General features: G+C 34.5%; 1 protein-coding gene across 1 annotated transcript; it reads left to right on the top strand.

The window, feature by feature from the left end:
• LOC107611072 (glutathione S-transferase DHAR3, chloroplastic-like) lies at nt 10,101-11,794 on the top strand. The gene is made up of 5 exons (XM_021108253.1): nt 10,101-10,134; nt 10,248-10,338; nt 10,453-10,596; nt 10,843-10,960; nt 11,663-11,794. Exons 1-5 carry the CDS (start codon nt 10,101-10,103, stop codon nt 11,741-11,743), a joined length of 468 nt encoding a protein of 155 aa, XP_020963912.1. The 3' UTR covers nt 11,744-11,794.

Genomic DNA, 12,034 nt, shown 5'->3' with positions numbered 1-12,034 from the left:
CCAAAAGTTTGAGCTAAAGTTTGAGGCAAACTTTTGCTCAAACTTTTTGTCCTCTCTTCCTCCTAGCCATTCCTCCTTGCTTCAACCTTTCTCCAAGCTTTCTTCACCTATCATTAATCAACCAAACACATCAAAGCTATGCTCAAAATCATGAGATATTCATTCTTTCATAATATGTGACAATTATAGCATAAAACCTCATGAAATAGCATGAATTCATACATGGTTGATTAAATCAAAGGAAGCATGAAAATCTACCCAATTGGCTTGCTTATGGCTCAAGAAAGTGCATAAAACCTATTGAAAACAAAGGAAAAAGCATAGAAAAACATGACATGGTGATATGTCATCACTCAAACACAACCAATCAAGATTAATTTCATCAAACCCTACCTTGATTTGCTGCCTCAAATCCGGTTACTCTTTGAAGTGTTCTTAAAGCACTTTTTCCTCCTAAATCACATCAAGAACAATTTTGAATCCATAAAACCTCAACTGACGAAACCTTAATCAACATGCTAGGAAGCGATTCCTCACCTTAAACATTCTGGGAATTGAAGATTCTTGGCTCACAAGTCAAGCTAAACAAGAGATCTAAGGAAGAACATAAAAAAAAACACATGTTTTAAGCATGCTTCCTTGAAAACCGAATTCAAAGGGGAAAGGGACAGCAATCTAACCTTATTTTCAGCCTTGATATGTTATATGGTTATGTAGAGAAAGAAGAGAGGATCCTTTGGGTCGGTGATAAACCCCATTTTTAGGGTTTATCATGTATAGATTTTTAGGGTTTTATCAATGATCTTTCACACTTATTCATATAAAAATGCATGATTTTGTGTTTCTTTCCCAATTTTGCCTCATGGATGAAAACATGCTTTGTTCGCATTGAATTAGATATATTTTAACCCTCCTCTATTACCATTCGATGCCGTGATCCATTTGTTAAGTGGTTTTAGAAATCATAGGGCAAGAATGGCTAAGAGGGATGAAGGAAGCATGCATGAATGGAAGGAGCATGGAAAATTAGAGTTTTGGAACTTGGGCATGGGCGCGCACACGCACCGTACGCGTACGCGCGGATGTGCACCCTCAGAGCCGACGCGATTGAGCCGATACGAGAAGCCGGCGCGCTTATATGGCTGGGCCAGAAATCCTTGGACGCGTGTACTGCGCGCCTGCGCGTGGGTCGCAAAAAACCCCATGGACGCGTACGGTGCGCGTACGTGCCGATGGCCGCACGTGATTTTTTAAGAAGAAAACATGACCAGCGATTTCAGGCAGTTGCATGCCCTGTTTTGGGGAAAAGTTCTGGCGGGAAAAGCATAAGAAGGCCAAGGATTGAGGGATTCACTAGTTAGACATCATTTTAGATATTTTGAGGAGTTAGTTACATTTTCTTTTAGAGAGAGAAACTCCAACTTCTCTCTAGGATTTTATTTTCTCCATTGCAATTCTCCTTTGAATTCTTGGTGAGATCCATTGCTAATTCACTTTTACTTTGATACAAGTTGTAGATCTACTCTTCTTCTACTCTCAATTAGTGTTCTTTTGATTCAATCACTTGGATCGAGATTTGTGACCTTGTTACTTTGAAGTTTGATTAATGACTTGAGGGATTTCATTCAATTGCTTGATTGTTGATGATTGCTTGGACTAGATAGCTTTAATTCAATTCTTTTCTCTCAATTTCATCATGTCTTCTATGATTGCCTACCAATTGTTTGTGAAAATGACAACCCTAGCTATGGAGTAGATTTCTCTTATTTAGCTTAGGGGTTGAGTTATTGGAGACACTTGAGTAGTGGATGTCAATTGTTGATTAGGAATTGAGGATTGCTAATTGACTTAGAGTGCACTAAAGCTAGACTTCCCTAGGGTTAGACTAGGACTTGTGGCTCAAGTTAGTTACTTTCACTTGACTTTCCTCCATTATTAGGGGGTTAACTAGGTGAAGCAATAATCAATTCTTATCACAATTGAAGGAAACTATGATGATGGAACTTCCAATACTCACCCTTAGCCAAGGACTTTATTTTAATCAATTGTTGTTTACTTTTGTTAGATTGAGTTCTTGCACCAACTCTTAAAACCACAAAAGACTTCCTAATCAATAATGTGCATTCTAAGGCAATCCCTAGGGAGAACGACCCGGGACTAATACTCTTGGTCATAGATTTTAGAATTGTTTGATGCGATATTCATGTGTCGGTTAGACTATACTCACGATTGGATTCATTGCTAATTTCTATACCGGCATAGGAAAATTCGTTCATTAGTCGGATTGGAATTTTGATTTGAGTTTTAGTTCGTAAGAAATCAGGGTTTGAAGATTAAGTGTTCATGAAGTTTTCTCTCTTTTCTCTCCTTTCAATTTTGGCCAAAGGGAGTAAATGACCAGCCTTGGAGTGTCTTGGCAGTGTAAGGTAAGTTGTGATTGGTTGGCTTGGAGGTGAATTAAAATATCTCAGGTGTATAACTACTAAAACTAGATGTATCGGAACACTTGTAAAAACATCTCTAAAAATTCTTTTATGAGCTACTAGCATAAATGACACTAGTAACATATTTAATATGAGAATAGAACATGTATGATGAGGCCTTAGCATTACTAAAGTCATCAGAGAGTGCTGGTGCTAAGCTGCACCAGTAAACTGTGAACCCAGTTAAACTGATTTCCTGTTTTTAACTAAAACAAACCAGGTAACCTTATAATATCATTCAATCATCTTCTAATACTAATATAATGATAATATTATACTATTATCTCTCTTCTCTCATGAATCATGTCCAGTTCATCAAATAGAGACTATTTACGAAAACTAGAATCAAAACTCCTAACTGATACGGTTCAAAAACTAGGTTCTTCGTGATTGCGTTATCGAGCTTGCCTCAGAAGAGGTTCTAGCTTAAGGATGACTAATGACAATGAGGATTGAGATGTTTAATGATACGGCAGAGGTGTTCCCTTTACTTATCTTCCGGAGAAATTCATGCCTTCAAAAAAGATCTCGTATACTCAAAAAATGGGGTTGTTACATTTAGGATCTTGAATCAGGGGAGAAAATAATAAAGGAATAAAAAGGATATTTTTTTAGTTATGAGTTTAGAGCCAGTGACATAGGTTTGAAATGTTTGTGTAATTTCTAGATTGAATTGGTGAATGCTGAGTTGTGAAGTTTATGGTTGAAGAGGTTTATGAGGAATGAGAATGCTTATGATGAATTTGAAAAGTTGGAAAGCGGTGATGGGATGGTTATGATGAGTTGAGAACTCAGAAAGGAATAATGAAATTATTGAATTATATGAGAGTATGCAGCGCCTATATCCCTGGAGTGGCAGATTTCTCTGCTGCATGAGTAGTTGTTGTTAGGAGTGTGCGGAGTCTATATCTCCGGCATGGCAGTTTTCCTACTGCATGAGTGTGCGGAGCCTATATCTCCGACGTCGCAGTTTTTTCTGCTGCAAGAGTGTGCCTAACACTAGTTATTGTTTCCTTCCTTGCTGCATGAGTGTGCAGAGCCTATATCTCTGACGTAGCAGACTCCCTGCTGCATGAGTGTGCAGAGCCTATATCTCCGGCGTGGTAGATTTCCCTGCTGCATGAGTGTGCAGAGCCTATATCTCTGGGCATGGCAGGAAGGCTACATCCAAAAGGATGTGTCGGGTTGGCATTTATGGACCGACAAGTGATATCACTATCCAATAGGACAGGCATTCATCATATGCATCTCTTATATGCTTGTTTTCCTTGAATACTTGAGTTTGCCTAATTGTATAATATGCTTACTTGCTTCTTGAATTACTTGATTATATATGATTACTACCTGTGTTTTACTTGCTTGCATTATTTGTGATTGTCTAGTGTTGAGGAGGATTGGGAGTCGGTGGCGATGGAATTGTACGGAGGTCACGTTGGCAAAGGCTATGGGATACAGCGGTGTGTTTAGTACTGGTTAGAAATCCCCTAAGTTTAGATAACCCTGTATATTCTTTATGTTTTAAGTTATTTATTTTGTTAAGCTTGAACATCTGTTCGATGTGAAGTTCTAGGATTGCCTTTGGCATCTCGGAACCTTACATCTTATATATTGGGCACTGTTACCATACTGAGAACCTTCGGTTCTCATACCAAACATTGTTGTTGATTTTCAGATGCAGGTCGTAGTTCACCTTGGGAAAATTGCGGACATGGTGACAGAGCGGAGTATGGTTTATTCCTTGTTTATTTCTGTTTTACGTTTGTTGTAGTATTCTCTCACCTTTTGTATATTTAACTTTGTTGCCTTGGAGACTTTATTTTCTAAAAACTTTAAGAGATAAGTTGTATAAGCTGTTTTAAACTTCAAAAACTCTTTTGTATTTCAGTTTGACTAGCCGGCCTAAACTCCGCAAGCTGTGACTAGTCATCTTTTTGGTACATCATACTTATATATACATATCTTGTTAATTTAATCATTACCTTGTGTATCTTGGAGCTATCTACAAGTTTTTTTATGTATTATGTCTTGTTTTGTCCGTGCCTACGCGTTTAGTTATCGTGTGTGGATGCTTCGCATTTCGTAATTCCGCTTTATGCGACTTTGAGCTTTATTCCTTCATCGGATTTCAAGTATTACTATTTCCTTCAAAATATATAATATTATATAAGCCTTAGAATTGTCGTGACCTTTAGTTATCCTTTTCTTTACGGCTAGAGGTAAGGCTCAGGGTAATTAGGGTGTTACATACCCAGACAAAGCAAACAAATGCAGTATGATACATGCATGTCCTACTGGCCATGAGCTTACGTGTCGGTTACTTTGCCAGAACCTGACACACCTGGTAGCTAACCCGGATATAGTCCTCTTGAAAATCAGTGGGCGGTACACCACCACGAACCCCACCTGGCGAACGGTACACCACTACGAACCCCACCATTGTGAGCGGTACACCACCACGAACCTTGCAAGATCTTCAATTGGAAAATAACACACACACGTGGGCGGTAAATAACCACGATTTCCACAAACACATACACAACCCATGGGCGGTAAACAACCACGATCTCCACGTTCATCGCAACACTGGACAAGCGGTACATCACCACGATCCTTGCCAGGTCATAGCTCAAATTCAAAACTACAATCTTTTAAAATCTTGACCTGGAGCAAGTTGGACTAAGCCACAACCCTTGCGTACTATCCAGGTTTTTCCAAATATCAAAATCTCTCTTTAAACAACAATTTAAATCCGTTCTCTTTTATCAAACTCCTTTTCTTAATAAATTGAATTCAAACATAATATTTTTCTCGATAAAACTCAAAACATATAATTTCTTTAATAATTCAAAATTAGCTAATATAATTCTTAAAATTTTTGAAAATTTATTGACTCCCAAAATATTCAAAACACCTCAGCTGGCTGTTTATACATAACTGAATCAAAATCTCAAGCAAACAACAATAATTCAATAATAATTTAACATAAACTCAGTCAAATTCAATCAATAATCAATCAAACGAACATTCAGTTATCAAATTCATATTCTAATTATTTTAAAATTGCCAAATCCTACCTCTGTGCAGAAATCACAACAACGGAAATTCAGGAGAAGCTTTCTGACTAATCTGCTGAAAAAAAATGTTAGAAATTATCTGTGCCTCCTAAAAATCCAATTGGCCGAACTCAAAGGGAAGAGGAGCTACGTCACTGTCAACTTCTATCGGACAAAAATAACTCCAACGTATAAAAAGAGGATATAAACACTTTTACCGGATTAGATTTTTTGTTGGAGTTTAAGAAATTGATATTAGAAGTCACAGTTCCATGGAGGTTACTTGGTTGCTCTCACTCACGGCCTCCTTCTCTTATTTTTCCAAGTTTCATTCGGTGATGAATGAAAGAATTAAAAATGATTAAGACCATTGGAAATGAAAGAAACTTCGGGGTTGTCAAGGCTTCATTAGGTGTTATTAGTGTTATATATATACATGCCACATTTCAATTTCTTTTCCTTTATATATATATATATATATATATATATATATATATATATATATATATATATATATATATATATATATATATATATATAAAGGAAAAGAAATTGAAATGTGGCATGTATATATATAACACTAATAACACCTAATGAAGCCTTGACAACCCCGAAGTTTCTTTCATTTCCAATGGTCTTAATCATTTTTAATTCTTTCATTCATCACCGAATGAAACTTGGAAAAATAAGAGAAGGAGGCCGTGAGTGAGAGCAACCAAGTAACCTCCATGGAACTGTGACTTCTAATATCAATTTCTTAAACTCCAACAAAAAATCTAATCCGGTAAAAGTGTTTATATCCTCTTTTTATACGTTGGAGTTATTTTTGTCCGATAGAAGTTGACAGTGACGTAGCTCCTCTTCCCTTTGAGTTCGGCCAATTGGATTTTTAGGAGGCACAGATAATTTCTAACATTTTTTTTCAGCAGATTAGTCAGAAAGCTTCTCCTGAATTTCCGTTGTTGTGATTTCTGCACAGAGGTAGGATTTGGCAATTTTAAAATAATTAGAATATGAATTTGATAACTGAATGTTCGTTTGATTGATTATTGATTGAATTTGACTGAGTTTATGTTAAATTATTATTGAATTATTGTTGTTTGCTTGAGATTTTGATTCAGTTATGTATAAACAGCCAGCTGAGGTGTTTTGAATATTTTGGGAGTCAATAAATTTTCAAAAATTTTAAGAATTATATTAGCTAATTTTGAATTATTAAAGAAATTATATGTTTTGAGTTTTATCTTTGTTAAAAATAGTTTTTTTAAAACCTACATCTCAATATATTATATTAACTCATAAATAACTAATTATTTAATTTTTAAAAAATCTGGAGTCTTACAGACAACAAACAAAATTTCATCATATTTTTCATCAACAACGACACATTTATACCTTCTAAAAGTTACCTCATATTCTATGTCACACAATTGGCTAATGCTCAAAATATTATGCTTCAAACTTTCAACTAAAAATATATTATCAATGAAAATAGAGAAATTTTAACTCACTTTATCAATAGCAATGACTGTTCCCTTTCCATTATCTCTAAAAGTCACAAATCTAAATTATACTTAGCTTGTTGTGTTTGATAAAAAAAGGTTAACTTTTTAGTCATATGTCTTGAATATTTATTATCCTTTTTTCTCTTGAATGCCAGACAAATCTGCACAAATTAAAACTCAATTAACTTCAAATATCCAAATGAATTTAGATCATTTAATGTTAATCCTTTTTTATTGTCCAAGACCATTAATATCATGAACCACATTATAAACCTTATCATTAATCTTTCTTTCAAAAATAAAATATTGAGAAGTTGTATTTCATGAATCACATTGTAAACCTTGTCATTACACTTGTGATAATTTCTTGTTGCAATTTTTTAGGGTAATAATGAGGTGTGAGGTCTTTTGGTCCTAGAAGTGCATGTTTCAGTTTTAACAAGTTTTTCAAAAATAGCAACACTTCCACCAACATATCCTAAACCAAAATTTTCGAAAGATGATTTTTAATAATCTAACGATGTATCTAAGTTGCAAAAATTTTGAGTAAATTGAGCTAAGTAATAATCATAATCACCTCATGTAGTCTTTGAGTAAATCAGTAACATCTTTAGTTTCTTTCAATTTCTCTTCAAAAAAATCATTTTTATCCTTCAAGGATTCATTTTTAATGTTGCATTTATCATATTTTTAATCTTTTTTTAAATGTCCAGGTCATTCATAATTATCTTTCAAATGTTGTAATTTACAGATTGCACAAATATCTTCATCTTTTTCTTCTAGTAAGTATAGCTTTTGTCATAAAAAAATAGAGGTCTGTTGTTAGATTGCCCTTTGGTAAGCGCATAAACTACCACATTTGCTCCCATGTTGTCCATTTCGATCTTTCTTCCATGTTATTAGACTTGACGTTTGAAACCTTGTCGCTTGATACCAATTGAAAGTTATCAATTGAATCTAAGGCCTCTTTTGCTTTGATCATTAAAACAGATTTAGAAGAAAGTTACAGATCTGTCTGATAAAATAAAAATGTAAGAGACAATTTATTTTTTTGTCTCATAATGATTGTAATAAAGACAAAACAAAGAAGAATGATTTGCACCACCAAGTATCCTAGTCTAGCTATTTAGTGCAAAATGACCTACATCCAGTCTCCATGATAACAATAGTTAATTTTTTACTATTTTTAGAGAAATTACATTCGTTAACTCTCTAGAATTCCTCCTAATCATATCAAGGAATACACAAGCTTCTAATGAAGCTTGTAACCACAGAGCTAACCTATAGCTTAGATTAATCACACCAAGTGCTCTCCAAAAAAACATCTCAGACTCGTGACTTCACACTAAGTGCTCTTTTAATTTAGTAACACTACAAAAAAATTATGTTTTAGCGACAAATTTTTAGTGGCAATAACATAATGACTACTAATTTCTTAATTTAAGTTATTTTTTTGCGGCAATTATATATTTGCCATTACTATTATATATTATAGTGGTCATTATTATTATTTCCAGAAAATTATTAACCTTTTTTACTTTTAATTTTAATTTTTCTAAATTTTTATAGTGGCTATTGCCATTATGGCCACTAAACTCTTCTTCTCACTCTTTTTGTTTTATCTACCGTAAATCAAATTGAAAATACAGAAAGAGATAGAAAAGAAAATTTCACTTTCCCTCTCCATCCTTTGTTTCTCTTCACTTTCTCGCTCTCTCTTTGATTTCGCTACTAGCCTGGGTTAACACGTGTAACCATTGCCATCACTGACCACCATCACCACCACCACCACCGTAACCATTGCCGATAGCCGCCGTCCATCATCCTATTCCTTGGATTTCGTTTCCATCCGATCCGCCTTAGATCCGCATCTCTGTCATCGTTTGCTCGTCTCAGATCTACGTTGCCAAGGTCTTTCAGCCACCGTTGCTGCTCCAGTCGCAACACCACACCTCCGCCGCTTGCATTGCCGCCATTCTTGTACGTAGACGCACAAGATCATCGCCGCCGGTAGGTCTTCTCCGTTTATTTTTCGATTTTGGTTTGAATATTCAAAAGCATGTGATTTCCTCTCCGTGTTATTACTTTTGCTATGTTTGCTTGCTTGATCCTAATGAATCTGATAGATCAAGCTGAAATTGAAGTGTTTAAGTGATTTTGATCCTAATTTTTTATTTGCTCTGTCTTCTCCGTTATTACTTGCTTGATCTACCGTTCTTGCTTGCTTACTCTGTTTATATTTGGATTTTGGTTTAAGAGTTTAAAATGTTTTCTACAGAATTAAAGATAACAGCCAACATTATCTTGATTTTGAGACTGCCATTGAAATATTGCTAATTAGTACTAATTACGGCCTCTGGGTGCATTCAACCTCTGTTGTTGCAGGTATTATTTGATCTTGAAACACCAACCAGGATCTTAAGAGTGACCTCAAGGATTTATATATCAATTCCGAGTGTAAAGATCTCAATTACATGCTTCAGGAAGATTCATGTTAAGCTTGAGAAGAAGTTTAGCGGCAAGGTTAGCAAACCCTTAACTTGTTTGAAATGCTTGCTTGCTTTCTTGCTTTCTTGATCTGTCATATGATGCTGATTCACATTCAATAACTTTTCTTCGTTGCCTTATCAGTTATAAATGTTGTTGGCTTAAAAAGTAATTGAGCTTTGAATTGAACTTTGAAGAGAAGGAAGATCCAACAATGTACATTTCCCCTGTGTTTGTTCTAGTTATTGGCTTTTATGGAAAAGCACAGTATATTATTTCAATCTTGGGCCTCTTTATTAGAGTTCAGCTTGACTTTTTGTCACATATATACTGAAATCTGTTTGACTTACTATAAAGTATTAATGATTATTATTAGGGGTCTCAATTGATTTTCTTTCATTTGGACTTTACAGATCAGATAGACCTGCAGAATTTTTCCTAGTTCTGAATTGTATAATTTTGATGAAATTATCCGAGTCCTAATTCTGAAATAATAAAGGAGTTCAGTTCTAAAACTGTGTTTACTAGAGTGGAAATTTGATGCCTTTGAAGAAAATGGCAATGATGTTATCATGTGTTTCGTTTCAGTTTGTGTGTCTGGAATCAGTAATTATTCATTTGACTTCAATTGAGGGAGAAAAATATTTATGTTTGGTTTTAACCTTTGAACTTGAGGTTCCTATAATCAATTAGTGACAGTTGTTTGAATTGTCTTTCAGGTCCCTTTTGCCAAAGGGTGTTGCTGACTCTTGAGGAGAAACATCTTCCTTATGACCCCAAGTTGGTAGATTTGACCAACAAGTCAGAATGGTGATCTTCTGGTTCATTTCTTTTTTTAAGTTCTTCCTTTGTACAAGAGTTATTAGTTTGTTGTTGTTGTTCTTGTTCTTGTTACTTTTCTTATTGTTTGTGTTACTGGTTTAGGGTCCTTAAAATTAATGCTGAGGGAAAATCTCCTGTCTTAAAGCTTGAAGAGAAGCGGGTTTCTGATTCAGATATCATCACACAAATTCTGGAAGAGAAGTATCCTATCCCACCATTGGTAACTCCACCCAAAAAAGCTACAGTGTATGCATCTATCTTCTAGATTTCCCGATCATTACTAGATATTTTTGTGCTATTATTATGTTTTTCTTGTGCTTGATGTACTTGGTTTAGAATATTTAGAGAGAGAAATGAAGCATAGTTGCTGCAAATTAGACAAGCCTAGCAAAATTTGCTTTCTCCTCTATCAGCTTTTTATTCTTAAATGTTAAGATGAATATATTATATGTCCTCCAATTGACTAATACATGCATGAATTTTTGTATGTAGTGGGTTGAAGATCTTTTCTACATTTATTGGATTTCTCAAGAGCAAAGATCCCAATGATGGAACAGAGCAAGCATTGCTAAGTGAACTAAGCTCTTTCAACGATTACCTTAATGGAAATGTACGACTTATTTTTGCTTTTCTCTTTCTTTTATTGTTTGCATTCTTTACATATTTACCATCTTCTATGGTTCTCCTTGATGAACCAACATTTGATCTTTGTGCCATTTTTGTGTATATATCATGGAGTTATTATGAAAGCTCACATACCCATTCAAGATATGCCAAAATCTATTTTTATCTTTATTCTTGTAGATATTTGCTGTAAAATGTACCACTGATATTTTTACTCCCTTTGCATAAGACGTCTGGGATTTGAATTGAGTTGATTGTTGAATTGGAAGCAAGTAGTCCATAACTTATTCCTGAACTAGGAATCTGTTGCTTGAATCAATCCTGAGAGGTAGAGACACAAGCTAGAATCTCAATTCTTTCCCATTCTCCAAAATAAACACTAATTTCATTTCCAGCACATTACTTAGACAAACATAGAGAAACAAGTTGTTTGACTGATATAAGGGCCCTTTGTAGGCTTGTACTCCCATACAAGTCATTTAGGTTATTTGAGAGTGATTGTGGAGAACTCGATTCATAATATTTATATAGCACCCTTTGCCATTAATGTGACATCTTGTGTGCTACTAATTCACCATGCTTAACTAGCAATTACTCTTTGGTATAATTTAAAGTCTGTAAATTAAAACTTGTGCAGGAAACTTCCTATATTTTCATTTAACGGATGATTCTTGCAACTTTCATATAGGGTCCTTTTGTCAATGGAAAAGACATATCTGCAGCTGACTTATCTCTTGGACCAAAGTTGTATCATTTGGAGATTGCATAAAATTAATAAATTTGTATATGCTTTATTATCTTTTAAGAGAAATTTGTGTATAAATATTTTGAATTTAATGAATATTNTTTAAAATTTTCGAAAAAAGATAGGTTGTTATTTCTAAAAGAGTGAGTATAATTAAAAGGGTCTTAAGATTTTAGCGGCAATAGTAATGGCAACTAAAAGTGAATAATATTATAATTCTAGGATTATTTTTAGTAGCCATATAAATTGTCGGTCAGATGATTTTTGGCGGCAATAGTAATGGCTACTAAAAGTGAATAACATTCCAATTTTAGA

Source organism: Arachis ipaensis, chromosome B08, assembly GCF_000816755.2.
Source record: "Arachis ipaensis cultivar K30076 chromosome B08, Araip1.1, whole genome shotgun sequence".
NCBI lineage: Eukaryota > Viridiplantae > Streptophyta > Magnoliopsida > Fabales > Fabaceae > Arachis > Arachis ipaensis.
The sequence above is the reverse complement of the archived record's forward strand: the minus strand, read 5'-3'. Positions and strand labels throughout refer to the sequence as shown.

Bases quoted from the DNA above. Each gene is read 5' to 3' on its own strand.
- LOC107611072 (XM_021108253.1), top strand. From the start codon at position 10,101: ATGTGTTTCGTTTCAGTTTGTGTGTCTGGAATCA. The intron at 10,135-10,247 runs GTAATTATTCAT...ATTGTCTTTCAG, and splicing joins AGTTTGTGTGTCTGGAATCA to GTCCCTTTTGCCAAAGGGTG. The intron at 10,597-10,842 runs GTATGCATCTAT...TTTTGTATGTAG, and splicing joins CCACCCAAAAAAGCTACAGT to TGGGTTGAAGATCTTTTCTA.